Raw genomic sequence first — 20,139 nt, forward strand, 5'->3', positions numbered from 1 at the left:
GCCGGCGTGCGATGACGCCCGACCAACTAGCACTGTGGAAAACAGCATTCACCGCGTGGTTTATGATTCATGGAAAAAAATGCACTGTAAAAACCCATCAGTGCAAGAATATAAAAATAGGAAAACTTTTGCGTTTCCTTCCCATAAGGTATTTATTTACAAACTTTTACAGAAATTATAATAAGTAAAACAAAGTGGATACCATAGCACAAATTAATTATCCTATTTCTAAATCTCTTCTGAGCACATGGCATTATATCAGAGATCTAGTCAGTGACAATAACCTAGAAGAGACATGACATCTGAGGGACAAATCGTCTAGAAAAGACATGACAAAATAAGTACTTAATTCACCATAATTAAAACAAACATGGAAAGCTGAAACAGTCCCTGAGAACCAACAAATTTACATTAATTTAACATTTAAGAGATTGACTAGGGCATACACCTTCACCTGCATTACCTGGAGAGAAAACATATCTGGTGGTCCCAAGTACTAATGTGGAGAAAAATTCATGCAACTGGTCATAATATATAGAGGGTTCTACATTCTGCCCCCACCCCAAATAAAAACCTATTCAATTTTTTTTAAAGGACAAATTTTATGAAACTGTTTCAACTTCATACATACAAGCTAAACATTTAATTAAAATAAGCTTTTCTTGTCCAATGTCAGAAAATCTCAAACTACTGCAAAAATTAAAATGTGCACAAAAAGTGAGGGCATTGCTTAAGACATCTTTTGCCTTCAAAACCCTACAGTATCGTTCATACAAAACTCTCCATAGCATACACAGTATACAAGATTTCACTTTCTGCATCAATAATACATGATCTGAAGCAAGTCTATGTACCATCCAACAAATCATATATAAGCCATGTTACTGAAGCTGTCTTATGAAGGCTTGATCAATGTTTTTTTTCCTTTTTTTTTTTCTTCAGATATTTGTTATACTTTGTTAATGAATGAATGAACTGAAGATATTGAATATGCAGAAATTTAATGTTCATATAAAAAGGAAATAAACAGTCAAAAACAATCTAAATATTAAAGAAAATTAAAATAAACATTGATAAAAATAAATGATTTTTACTTTTAAAGTAAAGCCAAGCTAAATTAGCATAAGCTCACTGATAGAAACGGATTCCAGTCCATCCAAACCCTCGGTGGCAGTGGCTTAGGCCTAGGGCAGGCGGTGCACAAAGCAGTTCAAACAGGTCTTTATTTCCTGAGATGAAGTCTAGCTGTCAATCATCTCTGAGAGCTCCAACAGGAGATCGTCCTCGCCTTTGCCTGGGTCCAACTCCATCTCATTCTCTAGCCTGTCATCAGTGAACTCATCCAGCAGGTCTTCAAAGTCATCCACTGTGGAGGAGTGTCCTGCAGAGAAATGGCCACGGGAAGACACGACGCTCGCCCGTCGAGTCCGCATCTGTGTAGGCGTCTTGATGACAGGGCTGCAGAGAGCAATGCAAACAATGTTTCATACTCTTCATATTTCTGCCTGCAACGTGTATTGCAACTCCAACATTCATTTCAGTTTTTTTTGTCTCTCAGTATATTTCTAAACCATACATTAAGTCAGAGTGTACATGTCATACCTTTGAGGGACTACTGAGGGCTCAGTCACTGAGGTGGCAGTTTTGTCTGGGAGGGCGACATCATCTTTATGAAGTGCTGACATCTGGTCGATATGGGATCCAACCTCTGAACTGCAATTTGGCACGGACAGCTAAGAAGGGGGGGAAAAAATCAATACATTTTTTTTTCTAGGATTGTGAACACCTCAAAACACTTCAAACTTTGCCAAAACATTAATCAACACTTCACCTCGATGCGTTTGTAAGGGTGTTGTGTTTCAGAAGCTGGAACAGCATTGAGAGGCTTCACTGCAGCAACAGCAGAGCCATGGGTGCCTGCAGCTTTTCTCTTCTGACCAGGATTCACCTGAGCAGCTGGCTTCATCACTGATGGTCTGACATTCACCTTCGGCCGCACTGAAACACAGATTTAACCACAGTGTTGTTACATGTGCATGAAGACTAGACACCCAGATTGTTCTACAAATCTTTTTTTTTTTTTGATAAAAGAACATAGCATCCTTAATGAGTCTATACCTTTCATTTCCATGGTTTTGGGGGCTGAGAGAGTCTTCTCTGGCTGTGGCTCCTGGGAGTGCAAGCCTGGAGAAGCTGCCACCTCGGCTACTTGTACAGTTACCGAGGACAATGGCTTCGACTGCTTAGGACTTGTGGTGGGAGAGTTCTCCTCAGTCTCTAGCTCTGTAGACTTCCTCTGGGGTACTATGACAGGAACGGGAGATGTTTTGAGGCCAAGGCGCTGGCGTACAGAAGGCTTTGGTTGATTGGAGGATTCTGTTATCAATATGCTTGTTGTGGTTGGTGGCGTCATTCGTGGTAATTTAACAGAAGGAGGCTTGTCCTCAGGTAGTGAAGGGTCTGGTTTCTGCACGGCCTGCACAGGCAGACTGGCAGATGAAGACTGTTCCTCTTGTTGTTTACGGAGTCTTTTCTCACGCATAATCTCCTCAAAGCTCTTTACCATAACAGCTTGGCTAGAGGAGTCACTCTTTCCATTGGTCGTAACAGACTGCATTAAAAAGCAAAGTTAGGATTTTAGAAATCAGATTAAGTAAAAATTAGCAAAGGCAGATGATGTGTTGATAAAAGCACAATGAATCCTTGCCTCTGCAATATGATCCACCTTCTCAGATTCTTGCAATTTCTTCTGAGAACTGTTGTTGGTAGCAGCTGCTAAAAGTAGAGTTTTATTAGAAACCAATAAAGCTATGAATTTATTAATTCCTTCATCATTCACAGATGAATGACGGACTAAAGTAAAGAAAATTCTATTTAAACTCACATCTGTTCTTATTGATGCGAAGTATCCTCCTCTTTGGCCCCCCATCACTGGCCTCCTGAGTATGGGCATTCAGCCGTGTGGCTTTCTCCTTGCGAATCTCTTCTAGCGTTTTCACTCTGACCTCCCCTGAGGGTGTGGCCACACTGACTGCTCCAACACTGGCAGGGCCTGGTCTCTTCTCAGAGCTGCAACAGCCTTCCTGAGACACACCCTTCTCATCCTGCTGTAGCTTTTTTTCATGCAGGAGCTCAGAGAAGGTCTTCAAGCTCACAGGTTTGTTCCCTTTTTTGGTAGGGTTTGAGGCTTTGGTGGGCTCCTCAGTGACAACTCGGACACCTTTATGCTGAATCTGAGACTTGGCCGCCTTCTCCTGCCGGATCTCTTCCAGAGTTTTAATCCGAATCTCCCCTGATGGCTTTGGCTCACTCTTGGGTGACTTGGGTGCAGCAAGATCAGATGGTACTCCAAGTCTTTCATACACTGATCTCAAAGCTAAATGGGGAGAAAAATTGTTACTTTTTTAAGGGTGCAACGGGATGCTCTAGTATGTGTGTGTTATGGTCATTACTTGGACACTGTCTTACCTTTTTGAGGAGGTACATCAATGGCGTTCTCGGGTGAGTCTATAAATCCACCAAGACGCTTAACAAGGTTCCCTTTTAGGCGAAGTTCACCTTCCACAGGCATGTCTAAACCAAGCATAAGAATGTATAATATAAACCTGCGCACGCATCACTGAATACCATATGTTTTGGGGGTTTTTTTTAATGAATGTGCAAAGTGTCCAGGAGGTGGTTTTACCTTCTTTAATGGTTCTTTTTCGAAAAATGTCTGATGGTTTTCTTTTTCCAGGGTTCTCCAAAGTAAGCAACTCTGTAAAGAAATAAATTAATTCAAATCAAATGAAGATGTTTTTGTGCTACATCTGATAGAAACACAGATGTAATTGTATTTAAAGTACAATTTATGTAGTCCACAGCATACCATTCTTGGTAGTGAGAACACAAGGTCTTGTAGGGGATCGAATGTTTTCTTTCTCAGTGCCAGTTCCATTGCTATGCTGTGCTATCAAGGTGAAACTGTCAGCACCTTGCAAGCCTGGATGACCTGAAGTTAAAATATGCAAATTTAAGCATATACAAATGACAGGTGTTATGACAAGAAATAGAGACTCCAATATAACAAGTGAATATGTGATAAATGTACCTGCTCTTTTTAGATTAGCCTTCAGAGCTTTTCTCAACCTGATCTCCTCCAAAGTTTTGATACCAAAGTTGAGAGAATCATCTGTATGAGAGACAGTGAACTCAATGTAATTGTCAGTATAGAATGAAATACAATCACCAGAGAGAAGAGAAATTCATTACCTTTGTTAGAGGACACCGGTTTCCTTGGAGAGATGCCGGAAGCTTCATCTCCCTCTTCAGAGAACTGATCTACATAAAATAATAAATTAAGCATTTAGAAACCTCTGGCTAAACTTGCATGACACTGCAAATTCATTATTAGATCCAAAAGTCACTGATTACCATCTTCATCGTCCTCATCATCCACAGGATTAATGACCACTGGTGGGTGTGTGGGGCTGGGTACACTATCCTGAGTCTCAGCCTTCAATACCCCTCTGAGTTGGGGGTTAGTAGGGTTGGAGACAGGGGCAGGAGCAGATGGAACATGGTCCTCCTGCAGTGTCTCCTCCTCTTTTTCCTTCCTTACAGCTGTGCCTTTGAGGTTAGGATCAGAGGCATTCAATCACCAGCAGGTCAACACATTCAGCACATTTGCAGTATGAGCCAAAGTGTTCACAGTCAGATGGCCAAAATAAATAAAGGTTTAATGCATCATAAACCTTGTTTCATACCTTTGTCTGGTGGGACGTAAAGTCCATCAATGATACGTGGCTTCTCGTGATGGAAAGCACAGTGCGGCTTTTGGCAGCCTCCTGGCTGATTTTCCCAGTAACAAGCGATTTCTTTGCGGTTTTTCTATGTGAAGCACCAGGGCACATTATTACCAAGATAATACACACATGCTTTAATGAGGTAAGTCACATCTGGACAATGCTAATCTAGTTTCAGTAGTTCCCAATTACCTTTATGTTCATGTGGCGAAACTTGCATACTTTGCGGAAGCAGCGGTCGTCTTGCCAAAGGTTGCACACAGTCTCACTACCCATGGCAGCCTCGCAGTGTCGGAAAGGGCAACCATCACCCTTTCAAAGCAAACAGAAATATGTTAGTGAACTTTCTAATTTTGCCCATCAAGCTAAAACAAGGGTTCTTTCAGCACTGAAACAATTTACCTTGGTGCATGTAGAATAGTAGTAGAAATAGCAGTCATCTCCTGTGTTGGTCATACTCCTTATAGCCAGGGCACTCTTACAGGTCAGGAACTCTTCAGTGCTGCTACAGGGTCCTCTGCTGTCTCCCTGGTCATTTTAACAGGCCTATTCATGATACTGTGGATTCTATGTTTACTTTCCCAGAACAGCAGATATAAAAGAGTAAAGCTAAAACATTACAAGACAACTTATTATTCCTAGATCTTGCTTCAAGTTTTTTTAAAGATCAAGCTGTGAGAGATGTTTCTCCATTCACCTGCAGTAGATGATTCTAGGTTCACTTCTTCCAAGGATGTCTCCAAACTGTATGGGTCCTGAAGGAACACTTGACCGATGAGTAAAGAGTGAATAGGGCGAGAGACAGGGTACTTGATGCCTAGGTTTCCTTCTCTGAGAAACCTGCTCGCCTTAGACTGCTTGTTACAATTGACTGGTGAAAGAAAATGTCCTTTTTTGTTTTGTTTTTTTTTCTTCTCTCCCCCCCTCAATAAATACAAGTGTTGAAAGTGTAGAAGGGGGTAAGGGACATAAATCTTCAAGCTAGATGTTGTTGAAGGGGGCCAGGGAGAATGGGAATGAAAATCTTGAGTGTGTGGGGTAGAGGAATCTTCTCTCTTCACACATAGGGTGGTAATTTGAAGAAAAGTGAGAAAATTTGAACTGGGTGGAATTTGAAATTGTAGCAGAATTTTGGGGAGAGACAAAAACCAATGTAAAAAAATTCATCTGCATGAGGGACTGTAGAAAAAAAAGGCAATCTTCCCAAGATATTTCCCTTTAGGTTGGCCTCTATCCAAATCCACTTATCGGCAGGATTGAAGAACAAGTTCCTGTATTACCTACATTTAAAGAGAAAACAAAAACACTCCCCACACACTGGACAAAGTGGGTATATGAGTGAGGAATGCACCAAAAACGTCAAATATTATTCGTGACTACTCTCATGAAATTACGCTCGTGAGCCATGAGGACACAAAACTGCACACAACCAAGTAGCCTACATTATTAGTTTATGGTAGTTTGGGATTTACAGACCATCACATAATGCCCGATTACATGACGCCTAAGTACTGACCCATTCGTGTCTAGCTATGACTGAAATTTTCAACTGAACCATAACGATGATAAAATGATATCAATTTTTAACTTTTTTTTTTCAAAATCAATGCGCCAACTTTGTGTCCTCTTTAGCAATTCTACTGTAAAGGGCTTTCTCTTTGAAACTGGGGGGGAAAATCCGTAAACCCATTGTAATTTGTATGAAACAACAGCAGTTAAAAGTCACTTTCAGGGGACAGGTAGCCAAATCATCCATGATTAACTTGCTCTGCGTACAGCAGCAGATGTATTCACCGCTTTCGATAACTAGCTAGCTAAGTAAGTGGGATAGGTAACTTAGCTTTGAAGATCATATAAAATAAAAAATCCCCTTGTAAATAGACTTGTTTTACATGTATGAGTGAAACTGGATATTCGAAACAAAATTACAATAAAACAACGACCAGAAATAAAAATTTACTATCGCTATTGGTCGAGTGCATTTCACTTTCACGGTCGCTAGCTAGGTTAGCTAGCTAAACATTTAACCTCTTGTACAGTTAGCGTAAATACGGTTAAGTCAGTATATTAATTCTTACTAGAATACGTTTACATACCCTAATACAATTGGACTAACCATCAAACATGTTTATATAGCAAACAGTTTTGTGCTTTAGCTAAGGTTGTATAGACTTAGGCCTGGGTTACAAACCCTCTGGACAGTATAGCATAGTTGGGATAACTAAGCTAACGCTAACCTAGCTAGCTTGACTAACTTAACCGAGGTTACACTGCTAACAAAGCACAGCAGTTGCCAACAGTACCTAACGCCAATTTATCTGAAATTGAAGGGAGATAAATGTTTTCAGCTATGCCTGGACTGCTATTCGCTAACTCCGTTCAAAATCTCACACAATATAATTGATTAAAAACATGTCAGAGGTTTATCACAGCTTGCTTTAGCTATGCTAGCGTTAGCTTGCTAGCCAATTCCGCCGACTTTAACGTTAGCTAGCTAGTTATATTACTAGCTTTCGAACAAACTAGTGAAACCTTACTTGATCGATGTGTATTAGAGCTTAGCAAATAATTGGTACAAATAAAGCGTAGAAATTACCAGTTATATGGATTTGACAGTTTTAAACTTGATTTCATACGAGCGCACCGGTCGACGTCGTTCCCGGCCTGGTCGAAAACGAACAAAATGGCGCCGACTTTCCGCTGACAGGAAAACCGGACCGACTGCCTTAGAGACGTCACGTGACACAGTTCTGCAAGAATGACCCGTTTGCAGTCTGAGAAATAACACGCGTACTGGCGTAACTCTGACATTTAACAAAAAGTGCAAAAAACAAATGAACTGCTGTACTCCCGTTAAAAATATATGCGACAAGATCTAACTTCTCAAATGAGCTCTTATCTTTTTAGCTAGCTAGCTAAATTGGATTACTCTAGAAGTGCGCAGTTAATTACAAATTAAATAATCTGATGTTCTCATATGATTTAACATGCTTTGTTCCTTTTTTGGACCAGTTTTATTTATCTAGAGTTGCATTGCTATACGTTCTGGCCATTACTACAAGTGACTTTTATAGTTACACGTGACATTTTGGCCCATGCTTTACAGATGTAACGTGTGAAGTCGCCTTGGGTGCTGGCAACTGAATAGTTTGAAAAGCCAAAATGATTTGCTAATTGTTATATGTTTATTTGTATTTGATATTTGTTATACATGCTTGTTTATTGTTAAGTAAGTAGTAAGTTGTTGCCTAGCACACCAGTATTTGAAAGTGCTGTATTTCCCCTTTGACAAAGCCAAATGTCACTTTTTCTATGTTAAACATTTGTTTTATACATTGTTTTTATACATTTGTTATATACAAGTATTGTGTTCACTGATAACTCACTAATAAATTATTGTTCATTGGCAACCTTGCAGTTATCTGTTCAACAGGAAAAATAATCCTCAGATACAGTAATTGCATAGTAATTGTGCATACATTGTAATTTTAATATAATGAATTATGCTTTTACAAAAGAAGATTTAAATGCACAAACAGCATAAACATAGGCAAGCAAACAATACAAAAGAATCCGTATAGGAAACATACAACTATGAACTGCATAACAAAAAATGTGATATCAAAAAAGGAGAGGGACAATATTGGTTATGGAAGACAAGTAAAACATTATACACGCAGTGGAGATAATACATTTTAAAATGGACAACTTATAAACTTACAAATGTATTCACTTATAAACTTGAAGATGGACAACTTGGTTTTAATCAGTTGTATCTAAACTTTTACTGGTACTGTGCACATTACAGATCCTGTATAGCATGATTTCATGTTTCAAATATCCATTCCGAATAAGCAGTCTTAACTGGGACTTAACTCCAGTTCCTTCTTCAGGGCTGTAGGTAGCATTCTTTATTCTCAAATGACCTGCTTCTTTGTTCAATACTTCATTATCAATGTCTTGCCCCAGACTAGGAAAGTGATGAAATTGCAAACTTAACACTGTTTCATCAAAGGCCGTTGGACTGGCATTGTGCGCTGTGTGTTTTTAAAACATATCTATTTATCTTTTGTAGTGTTAATTTGCATCTGAACATATGATGTCAAATTCTGTTTCTGAATAAGCCGCGCATCATGTTAATGGGAGGCATTATGCCCCCTGGGGCCAGTGTGAGATTAGACTTGTAGTTGTAGGATCAATAGCAGACCGAGCCGTAGCAGACTACCAAGACCAAGTAAATGCAGTACCTGAATGCAGCACTACAGACAATCACTGCTGTGATCATCACTGAGACCAATCAGCTAATATACACAACCAGTTGAAGTGGTACTTCAAATGGTAAAAGATGAACACTATGATACATATGATACTACAAGATGAACACCATCAAAGAAACTGGAGGTGGTTAGAGAACCTGAGAGCAGACCACAGCAACCTCCCTGAACAGGGTCCATTAACAATCATGCTAGCAGATATCCAATAAAAGGTTTCAGTCCCACACTTGATGGTGACTTGTGCTATTGTTCTATTGGGTTGTATAAATTTATATATTTACATAATTCAATTAATAATAATAGAATAATGGAACTCCATAGAATAATATAAATTAAGTATAAATAAATATAATATGAAGAGCTCTTAACATCAGGATTTCTTGATGAAGAACTCTTAGAGACCTGTAGATGTTGTTCAGCCTCAAGCATTCCAGGATCCCTGTGTGGGGCACTGAATCATAAGCTTTGCTGTAGTCAGTCCAGGTGGTGCACAGGTTGATCTGTCTGGTCTTACAGTTTTGAATGACTGTTTTATGCACCAGTGGCTGGTGTTTGAGTCCTCTGGTCAATGTCAATGTCTTTCTGGGCTCCGCTCATGTATTGAACCATGTGCCCACTCATCTCAGCCGCAATGATGCCTGACAGGAGCTTCTATGTTGTACAGAGGCAGCTTATCAGCCGGTAGTTGGATGGAACTGCCCCTTTCTCGGGGTCCTTCAGGATCAGGCCTGTCTGTCCTTCAGTTAACAATTCATGGTGGGTTCCGTCTATTAGTAGCTGGTTCATTTGCACTGCTGGGCATTCATAGAATGCAGTTAGCTTCCTCAGCCAGTAGGTGTGGACCATGTCAAGGCCTGGAGCTGTCCAGTTCCTCATACTTGAAGATATGTTTGCTCCCTTGATGAAGGAATATTTGCTTGATGAAAGATGAAGTAACTCTGCCTGAAACATCCTGTTTCTCTGGAAAACCTGTGTACTTCACAGGAATTTTGACTATCTATCTATTTCTCTCTCTATTTATCTCAAAACAGGATGTTTCAGACAGAGGTCGTTCCTCAGCTGCGCAAAGGAGCACATTTTATATATATTTATATATATATATAATAAAATACACAAATAATAAAATAAAATATATAAATTGTATGTAACTGATCATTGTATATTAAACGCATGCAGTTTGCACCTGTTCATTGATCAAAACCGGTTCACTCATGAAAGCGACCATTCCATCTTTGTCAAGGATCTTCGAGATTGTCACGATTGGTCCCTCCCAGCTTCTGTGTTCTGTGTTTTTCCTGTCTTGTGTATTTTAGTTCCATGCCATAGTTTCGTTTTCTCCGCCCCTTGTTTGATTTTCCACACCTGTCCCTTGTTTCTAGTCTTGTTAAGTTAATGTATTTTAACCATAACTTGAGCCCTGTGTCTTGCCTGTTCATTATTTCTTTGAATACGTGTGTGTTTGAATGTTTCTGAAAGCCTGCCTCTGTATACCTGTACGTTTGTACTCCGTGTATCCTAGCCTTTGTGTTTCTTATCCCCGAGTTTTCCATAGTCTTTGTCATAACCTGCTTCCCTTATTTGCCTTCGTGTACTTTTGCTTTGCTTCCTAGCTTTTGTTTATCCTAACCCATGTCGTGTTTTGCTCATGTATCCACATACTGTCCGCGTTAGATGCTGCCCATCCTGATCCTATTCCCGGCATAGTGACTGCCGCCTCTAGGGATGCTCCCAGTGTGAGAGACGCCGCCCGTCTTGATCTGGTTCCTGTTCCCGGTGTGAGGTATGCCGCCCATCACGTTACCAGGACTGTCCCTGTGCCTCCTGATGGACTTGTCCCAGTGGTTGCTCCTCGAAGCTCTCCTGTGCCCCAAAAGGCTGCCACTGCCAGTTCTCCAGTCTCTTCCATGTCCTCAGACCTGCTTCCTGGATGGAAGGCTTCATGTTCCCTGCCCTTCCCACCTCGGCCTGTGTCTCTGTTTTTGCCTACTCTGTTGCCTGGTTTTGTTTTTGCTCCTGTTGTGTTCTGTCCCTGTGCCCATCCGCGTGTCCGTTCCGGTGCCGGTGTCAGTTTTTGTTCCTGTCCCTGGTCTGATTCGTTTTGCATTTTTGTACTCCTCGTCCTCCCTCCCGGCACTTTTGTCGTCCGCAGTCTTTGTGTTGTGTGTTCTGTTTCTGCTCCTGATTCTACATCTTTTTCGGTCATTCCTGTGTCTATTCGCGCTTCTGTTCCTGGTTCTTGTCTTGTTCGGGCTTCTCCTGTTGCCCCGGTTTCTGTGTCTGCTTCTGTTTCAGTGCCTGTTCCTTGTTGTGCTCCTGTGTCTCGTCTGGGTCCTCTCCCTGCTCTGCTTCTTGCCCGTTCTGTTCCTGTTGGGGTCTCGTCCTAGTCCTGTTTTTGGTTTTGGTGGTTCCTGTTTGTGCGTGCCCCGGTGTTGCGCGCTTTGGGGTGGGGTACTGTCATGATTAGTCCCTCCCAGCTTCTGTGTTTTTCCTGTCTTGTGTGTTTTAATTACATGCCAGTTTCATTTTCTCTGCCCCTCGTTTGATTTTCCACACCTGTCCCTCGTTTCTAGTCTTGAGCCCTGTCTTGCCTGGTCATTGTTTCTTTGAATACGTCTGTTTGTGTTTGAATGTTTTTGAAAGCCTGCCTCTGTATACCTGTACGTTTGTACTCTGTGTATCCTAGCCTTTGTGTTTCTTATCCCCGAGTTTTCCATAGTCTTTGTCATAACCTGCTTCCCTTATTTGCCTTCATGTACTTTTGCTTTGTTTCCTAGCTTTTGTTTATCCTAACCCTTGTCTTGTTTTGCTCATGTATTCACGTACTCTCCATGTTGCCTCTACGACCCTGGACTGCTACAACAACTCTGATTTTGGATTTGCCCATAATAAATCTCGTTCTTCTGCGCACATGCATCTGCCTCCTTACTGCTCGCCGGAGATGTTTTTGTTGATATCTGTAAAATTAATTCCTCTGTAGAAACTGCACTGACAGATTTCATTCCAAAGTATAAAAACCTTGTTAATGGAATTTATTGTTCCTTTTGAGCAAAAGTTCTTGATACATACTTCAGTTCCATGTAGAAAATGCTAAGTGCAAGAACGTAGAAGTTACAAATGTTTTTTTGTTTTTTTTTGAGGTTGTAGTAATGCTGTCAGTGCACCAGACACCCAGCCCAAGGACCACACACACACACTGCACCTTCCCTGTTCCCAAGCCCAATATTAATTACCTGCACTTGTCCCTTGTTTGCATTGTTGTTGTTTCTTGTTTTAAGCCCATAGGAATACTCTACCAGTGCTGCACATTGTTTCCTCATTGCTGTTACTTGATGCTCTGAGTGTTTACTGCTGCTGTGCTGTGTCCCAGCACCTTGATTCGAACTGCCAGCACAATAACAAAGTATTTTGCTTTTTTTTTTTTTTTTAACCAGCTCGTCATTGTGCTTTTGTTTGCTCATTATGGAAAAAGACTCTCCAAACTTGCACCTGTCACAAACACTTTGTGGTGACTAAGCTGGCCTTTGCATTGAAAAACAGTCTTATACATCAATAGACCATTACCTACAACATTCAAATGAATGCAGAGCTTTCCTCTCTTAAGAGTAGGAGGGGTTTTAATGACTTTACACACATTTGTCTTATTTATCAGACCTTGGCTTTCGTCTGATCCCTGTTTCTATGTCATGTGTATGCCTCTGATAGGTAGGCCTAAGTTTTTAATTTTCCAAAAAACACCAGCAACATCACTGATATTACTAAACTGATAACTAACTAATTACACAACATATGTTTGCTTTTCTAATTTCATTAATGCGACAAAGCATTGAATCTGAAAGAGAACTTTCATATTTAACTTTCAGAACCTAAGAAGCATTCAAAGTGATCACAATGATGGAGCCATTGGGTCTAATGCTTAGCCCAGGAGCAGCACTTGCAGGCATCGTTATACACTGTTCCAGTTCCACACTGTTTCTCAAATGTTTTAGCACCAGTGCACTGATAGAATTTAGTTTGATCTTCAGGGTGAGCATAAATGCCATCAGCCTTATCAGCACAGAATCCAGTTCCGGGTTCATGCGTGGTAGTTGTGGTCGTGGTTGTTGTGGGTTTTAGGGTGGTCAGCTCGTCAGGGTTGCGGGTGGTGGTGGGTCGTGGTGGTGGTGTCGGAGGCACTTCTGAAAAAATTTAGTTGTGAGAAATTCAGAATGCAGCATCCTTTGTCTTCTGTAGAAGGAAAATCAGATACATATTACATAGAACAAAGAATATGATCAATTTACTGATATCCAGAAGATTTCTCAGGTGGCTCATGAGAGGATGGTTCCCCTGCCCGCAGAATTGACCAGCAAAGTCATCCAGATCCAGAGCCCAAACAAAAGCCCCTCCAAACTTGTTGTCTTTCAGATAGCGGACCTATGCAGCAGAACGGGAAAAAAACTGAGGATTCTATATAATGTATATTCAAAATGTATTAGAATAATTTTGTTAGGACCCTTGTTTTTATTTTAAATTTTCTTCCTATTGAAAATATTCTGTAGTCTATTTTCAATAACATTTTATCCCACCCAATTTTTCATTCCTGCTCTGTAAATTGTAAAGTACCTTGATTTCATAGCTCTCTCTGGTGTCAAAGCCAACCCATTCCCCACTTTTGGTGGCATAGGGTACTCTCTGATCCTCACTCCACTGAAGTTTAGTTCCCTGAAGGAAGCCACAGATCTATGGGGAAGAAACAGCATAAACCAATAGCTTGGGGGGGAAATGTTAGTTCAAACCCTTTTCTCATCTTATTTGCCCAGTACTTCGTAGTAGGCCCAGAAGCCAGCCTCTCTGGTATAGACTCCAGCAGATGCAGGTCCACTGGCTGGAGATCCAACTCCGGTATCTGAGGAAGTCAGACGGAAGGTACGACCATATGTAGCGAACCCCATCCTCAGTTTCTCCACAGGGGCACCATTGTCCCTCCAGTATCTCATGGCATAATCCTTAACATGAGGGACAAATATTATATCAGGATTGGGTGGGTAATATAAGTTTCTACATCAGTGTCGGTTAGGTTAGAAATATTTAGGGTCATCCTGGTGCTGCTAATAAGTAAATGTTTTAAGCTTTAAAGTCACTTTTCTATGCACAAGGATATTTAAATCAAGACATGAATCCCATCTGGAAAACCTCATTTCTGAGTTCTTACCGTGTTGAAGTAAATAAGATCTCCCTCATCCTTAGCTCCTTGATGGAGGGGGCTGTTGTGTCCTGTAAATCTCTCCCAAGTTCCATGGAAATCATAGGTCATAATGTTGATGAGGTCAAGATATCTAGAGTTTCAGACACAATAATCATTAATGTTATGAAGAGTGAACAAAGTCTTCACAACTGTTTTAATGCTATCCTGACCAGTATAGTTGCTTGTTTCTAGTTTCTAATATATTTGAATTATTTCTTGGTCAAGATTTGCAGATTTCTGTATAGAGCACAGATTTCACAGAAATACACTGTCTGTGAATTACACCACTTCACCACCTACTTGGCAATCTCAGCGATTTCATATCCAGCATCAATTGTATGTTTGCCAGCTGATACAGCAGCAGTAACCCTGAGTCTAGGCAGCTCAGTAGCTTTGCTCTCTGCCTCATAAGCTTCCAGCAGTTCCTGAACAATTGAAGCAGGCAGGGATGGCAAGTAAACCCAGGAACATTACCACACCACTTAAATGAACATATTTACAGTGGTTTATTTTGGTTTAAATGGACTAGGATTAAGTCATCAGACCTACCTTGCACAACAGGGTGAATCTCTGCTTGTCCTCTGGAGGACTGCCTCTGGAGCCTGGGTATTCCCAGTCCAAGTCCAGTCCATCAAATCCATATCTCCTCAGAAATGTGATGGTGGACTGGATGAATTTTTGACGGTTTTCAGCAGAGGACACCATGATGGAGAACCTGAGGTTGATTGTTAAGCATTTAAATGAGTCTGTTATCCAGGTTCTAAGATAGAAACTCAGCGGTACATTTAAGGTTACTTGTGAAGTGATACAATTCATAAAATGCTCACTGGGATGAGCCAAAATTCCATCCGCCAACAGCCAAAAGAGTTAAAAGACCAGGATTCCTGCATTGATCAAGAAAACAAGGTAAATATAATCTTACAGGTTTCATGTTTAATTAGTATGTCAAAATATTTTATTTAATTAGTAATGTTTGGTAATTGACAAATGGCCACCTTCATCAAAGTTACACATTTGAGAATCTATTTGTCATACATACTTGTTCTTTAAGCCATTGAAGGCTTCGTAAAGGGTCTCATCATTCCATTCATATGTGATGATCTCATTAGCATGGTTAATCATAGCAAAGGCATAAAACAGATGGGTACAGAGAAAGGGATCCACATTGGAAGGCATGTACTTCCCAATACCAGGTCGGTACTGGGACCAGTTGGTGAAATAACATCCTAGTTCCTCAGAATATGCTGCATAACAAAAATAGTAATGCAGTAAGGTACACTGGAAGAAGTTCAGCAGGTGCTAATTGATATAGCTCATTGATAGGTACATAAATCCTCTGTGACTCACCGAAATGACATAGCACCAAGCACAATCCTAGTAACATGGAGATTGTAGGTCAGTAAATAGCAAAGAGTAAAAGTTTTAATTCAAATACCAATTAAACACAGACTTGAAAACCTAAATTTTTCAAATACCTGCTAGACGTGTAACCCTGGCCATTCTGAGACCAGTATAATCTTGTATGTCAGTTGCACTTCAGCTTCTCCTTGGGATTGCCCACTCTAGGAAAGTCATAAATGTATGAAGACCACTGATCTTAAATAACTGGCTTGTTGTACAGTATTCCTTTCTAATCAGATTAGGGAGGGTGGAAGGTTTGTTAGAACATGAAGAGATATGATATCACTGTAGACTGTGGACTGAAATGACATCAGAACCATATGTTGATAGAGTAAAGGATCCTGCCCCACCTTTGAACTGTTTGAATTCTTCGAGAAGAAAAATTAATAACATATAATTTGTGCTGTTTTATTAAGAAATGTAATAAATTAGATTCCTAATCAGACCATCTCTTATACAACTGGAGTCTTGGAACAGCTGTGCAATTGTATGTGTGGCATGTGGCTCCAGGCAGTGGATAAAATGAAATACTTTCAATTAACTGCCCTGACACTTTCTTCTGTGTAGCAGTTTAAAATATGCATTGCACTTATATAAGGTACTTCATATAGTAAATTGACAAAGCTGCCTTGTCTTATCAGGATGCACTGTTTTATGAGACACATTATCATAAAGCTATTGAACATTACTTATCAGGTTTGTATTTTACTATTTGATGCTTTTGATGTTTAACAAAGTACTGAAATTACAAGTGTAAATATTAAGCATATAAAAAAATGGGTACTTGATTAAAGGTTAGATCCTGTAAAACTTAATGATGAGTGAAGTTCTATGAGTAAATTTTCCTGCTTTTAAATGTTTTTGTTCATACTTGTAACAACAAGTGCTATCTAATGACTTTGAGATTTGTTATATCAAAGGAAACATTGCAGTTCACAAGATATTTATGAGATCAATATTAACACAATAAGCTCTTTGGCACAGAAATCAAATGCATTAACTATTTAAATCAAGGCTGAAGCCTCATTACAGTACCAAGACTATGCTGGAGCAAGTATTGAATGATTTATTACTGACCTCAGACCAGGGCAGCATCTTTCTGCTGGTACTACTGAATCTTAGTGCTGCTTTTGACACTATATGTAACATTGAGCAGTAAGGAGGTGGACACGTGTGTGGAGAAGAGTGAGAGTTATTCAAGGCAAATCCAGAATCTGAGTCATAGTCATAGGCCAGGGTCAAAGAGCCAACACAGAGTGTAAGGGGATACATGATTACTAGACAAGAGCTAGGATAAATGAGGGTAAACAGGGGAAGCAGGCTAAAACAAGACGCTAGGAAACACGGAGTACAAACCAACACAACCAAACGAAATAAACATACAACCATTTAAATGAACAGCCAAAAACACAGGGCTCAGGAGAGAGTTTAAATGCATGAACTAAATGAGGGACAGGCATTGAAAATCAAAGGAGGGGAGGTGAAAACGAAACTATGGAACAGAACTAAAAAACACAGGACAGGGAAAACATGGAACTTGGGAGGGACTGATCGTGACGCTATAAATCACACTATACTTTATTATATAGTCTAGAGAATTTTGTTGGGACAGAACCAAGAATGCTGTCCTGGTTTATAGTTAGTAAATCAAATTTAATCAACAAAATCAAGTTTAGTATCTCTCAAGGCTCTGTTCTTGGTCCACTGCTCTTGATCCTATATATGTTGCCATTATTCATAAAAAATGTATTGGCTTTTATTGTTGTACAGATGATAAGGAACTTTACTTATCAGCCAATCCAAAGAATAGATAACAACTTAATAAGATCAAGGAGTATGCATAACATATTAGAAATAGTTTAGAAACTTAATCCTACTAAACAGAGATACCGTGGAAGTACTTTTCAAAAGGCAAGATCCAGGCAAATTCCAAAGAACAAGGCAAAGGTATGGAACAGTTAGCTCCAAAACAATAGATGATGCTAGTAATTGTTAGTAGTAGGTTTTAGTATTTGTGAGTGGCCATCTTCTGTCAGCACAGAACCATCAAGACCAGTCCACCTCTCCGACCCATTGACAGGCTGCTATCAGTACTGGAATGTGTAGGTGCTGATGTCATGTACACGTACATGTGTTGACCTTAGTTCTGTGAATCAAGCAAATACTGGACCATGTAGGCCCGGTTGCCCTGGGTGACAGGAGAGAGAGCAGTTCAGATGCACACACCCATTCCTGGATAGATGGAGAGACACCTTTCAGCAGAGACATGAAAAAGATTCTCTGGGCCAGGAAAAGAAGGATGGATGGTAGCCCAAAACACTGGAATGGTATTAGATCCATGGAAGAATGTGTGAGTTCAGGGCAGACTCTGGGAAGGAATTGGCTCCCATGGTTTCTGATTATTTGAGTAATAAGACAGATAGAAGGAACTGTTCTGTTTCTTGAGTGAGACTATTACTTACTTTGAAGATGATACCCAAAGGACAGAATCACACTATTTTGGAGGCTCTGGCATAAAGCTTTCCATAGACAGGAAATAAATTGCAGTCCACTGTTGAACACAGTGTTCTCTGGTATTAATTAGAAAACATTATTGAATAGGTGCTCAATGATTTCCATAGAGGTTGGAAGTATCAGATGAGAGGATTTAGAGAAATGGTGTATGATGACCAGGATAGCAATTTTGCTGTTGGGTGGAAGTAAATTGATAATGAAGAAATTGCCAATGGAACTCCACTAAAACCTATTGTTCATCAACACCAAGTCAGGAATAGATTTTGATGAAGAATAGGTTTTAATGGAGGTGCGCTGAATATCACAGTGTTTGGATCTCGCTGATGTATATGCTTCAATATTTCCGTCAGATGTGAATGGTGGGCAGGAGATTTTTTTTGGGACTCTCTAACAATTCTTTGAGCCTTGGCAGTAAGCAGGTAGAAACTTTAATTGAGTGAAGAATAGCACTCACAAGGCAGATAGGGTTTAAGCCTCTTGGCTGCTCAAACAAACTTGAGGTTATGATGATCCATGAAAAACTTGAGGAATTAATACCCAGTACTCTCAAGCTTGTGGCACCAATACTCCAGTGGTTCATCCTGGTCAGGTCATCTTGGTTTCCTATGTCAGAAAGGTGCTAGTAAAATTAATGATTTCAAATCTGCTCATGATCATAGAACAACGTGTAGTACAAATGCTTTTTTGCACAAGAACCAAATTCATGGATTATTCCAACCAGGCCGGAAAACAAATCACAGTACTGAACCTGTACCAGTAAAAGTGGTAAATGCTTTACTATTGGCCTGAGATCATGTCTCATTGCAGTACTGCTTTTGACACCGTATATCATAGCATTATTAGACAGGCTAGAAAATCTAGTTGGGATTAAAGAAGTATCTTGGTTCATATGCTGCTTCCTATCTGACTGACTGACATTATTTTGTAAATGTAAATGGAGAATCCCTATATGAACAAAAGAACAATATGGGGTGTGACATGGCTCTTTGACCACTAATCTCCACAAAATGTATGCTATGCTGACGCTATATATTATAGCACTATACATTGCTATGCTGATCACAGACATGTTGGCACAACATAAAATATGAAAATACCTCCCCACCCCCGCACACACACACAAATGTTCTATCAATAACTATGTGTTAACTTAAAATGTTACTTTCAGAAAAAAGCATTGCTCAGTCAACTTTTCAAGTTCAACATAATATGTGTTGGTTGAAAACAACAGTTGAATGTAGAAATTATTGAGCATGCGCAAAAGGTCTTTGTGCCACATTTTCCAGAGATTTTGATATTTCACCGGTCACCTGCAGAGCATCATTTTAACTTAAGTTTGTATGTTGGAGAACAGATGAACCTTAAAGTTGTACTATCTTTAAAAAAGTGATGAAATCAGTTACTTTAATATTTTAAGTTGGTGTCGCTTAATTTTTTTACAGTTCAAATATTTTCAAGAAATATTGAAAAACTTAGAAAGTATGTGAAAAAAACTTATAAACTATGTGTTTATCACCTTCAATGCCTTGTTGTCTGAAAGTTAGACTACTTCAGTGCTTTGTTGTCTGGATGCTCCATTAGGTGTCTTGCCAAGCTTCACTTAGTCCTGAATACAGCAGCTAGTCTTAACTAGAACCTGGGAATTTGACCATATTAGACAAATTCTGTTAACTCTGCACTGGCTGACAGGTAAATTTCACATCAAATGCACAGTTCTCTTATTAACATATAAAGTATAACATGACCTTGCTGCTAATCACCTGTGTGATCTCATCATTCCGTATGATCTGCCATGGGTGCTACAGGTACAAACTGCTGTTTGGTGGAATCTAGTATTCTGAAACCTACAGCAGAGGGCAGAGCCTTTTACTACAAAGACCTTGAGCTGTGGAATAACTTCCCTGTAAATGCGATGCTGTTGACTTCCATAGGAGTTGGTTTG

At 39.9% G+C, this 20,139-nt stretch overlaps 2 protein-coding genes across 5 annotated transcripts; both read right to left on the reverse strand.

Annotated features, from left to right (window-relative positions):
• Window positions 1-126: 126 nt before the first annotated feature.
• Window positions 127-7,510, reverse strand: zc3h11a (zinc finger CCCH-type containing 11A). Of its 4 annotated transcripts, none has more exons than XM_027028409.3 (17): window positions 7,381-7,510; window positions 5,482-6,101; window positions 5,187-5,312; window positions 4,977-5,096; window positions 4,746-4,869; window positions 4,414-4,608; window positions 4,252-4,320; window positions 4,091-4,171; window positions 3,869-3,991; window positions 3,686-3,757; window positions 3,469-3,573; window positions 2,885-3,376; window positions 2,708-2,775; window positions 2,119-2,611; window positions 1,832-1,998; window positions 1,603-1,733; window positions 127-1,458 (listed from the first exon to the last, which is right to left on the reverse strand). In XM_027028409.3, the coding sequence occupies exons 3-17, from the start codon at window positions 5,238-5,240 to the stop codon at window positions 1,242-1,244; spliced, it is 2,511 nt and encodes an 836-aa protein (XP_026884210.2). In that variant the 5' UTR covers window positions 5,241-5,312; window positions 5,482-6,101; window positions 7,381-7,510; the 3' UTR covers window positions 127-1,241. The 4 variants fall into 4 exon arrangements, with proteins under 4 accessions (XP_026884210.2, XP_081561778.1, XP_026884211.2 ...); XM_081705652.1 differs by having other exon boundaries at window positions 5,482-5,539; window positions 7,381-7,453; XM_027028410.3 differs by having other exon boundaries at window positions 2,708-2,772; window positions 5,482-7,473.
• Window positions 7,511-12,964: 5,454 nt separating this feature from the next.
• LOC113588993 (acidic mammalian chitinase-like) lies at window positions 12,965-15,782 on the reverse strand. Its single transcript, XM_027028413.3, has 11 exons — window positions 15,758-15,782; window positions 15,630-15,656; window positions 15,322-15,526; window positions 15,110-15,166; window positions 14,832-14,997; window positions 14,583-14,707; window positions 14,250-14,373; window positions 13,861-14,043; window positions 13,661-13,777; window positions 13,339-13,471; window positions 12,965-13,233 (listed from the first exon to the last, which is right to left on the reverse strand). The coding sequence occupies exons 1-11, from the start codon at window positions 15,780-15,782 to the stop codon at window positions 12,965-12,967; spliced, it is 1,431 nt and encodes a 476-aa protein (XP_026884214.3).
• Window positions 15,783-20,139: the final 4,357 nt, after the last annotated feature.

Source organism: Electrophorus electricus, chromosome 22 (assembly GCF_041902795.1).
Source record: "Electrophorus electricus isolate QZ-2024a chromosome 22, ASM4190279v1, whole genome shotgun sequence".
In the NCBI taxonomy this organism is placed as follows: Eukaryota; Metazoa; Chordata; class Actinopteri; order Gymnotiformes; family Gymnotidae; genus Electrophorus; species Electrophorus electricus.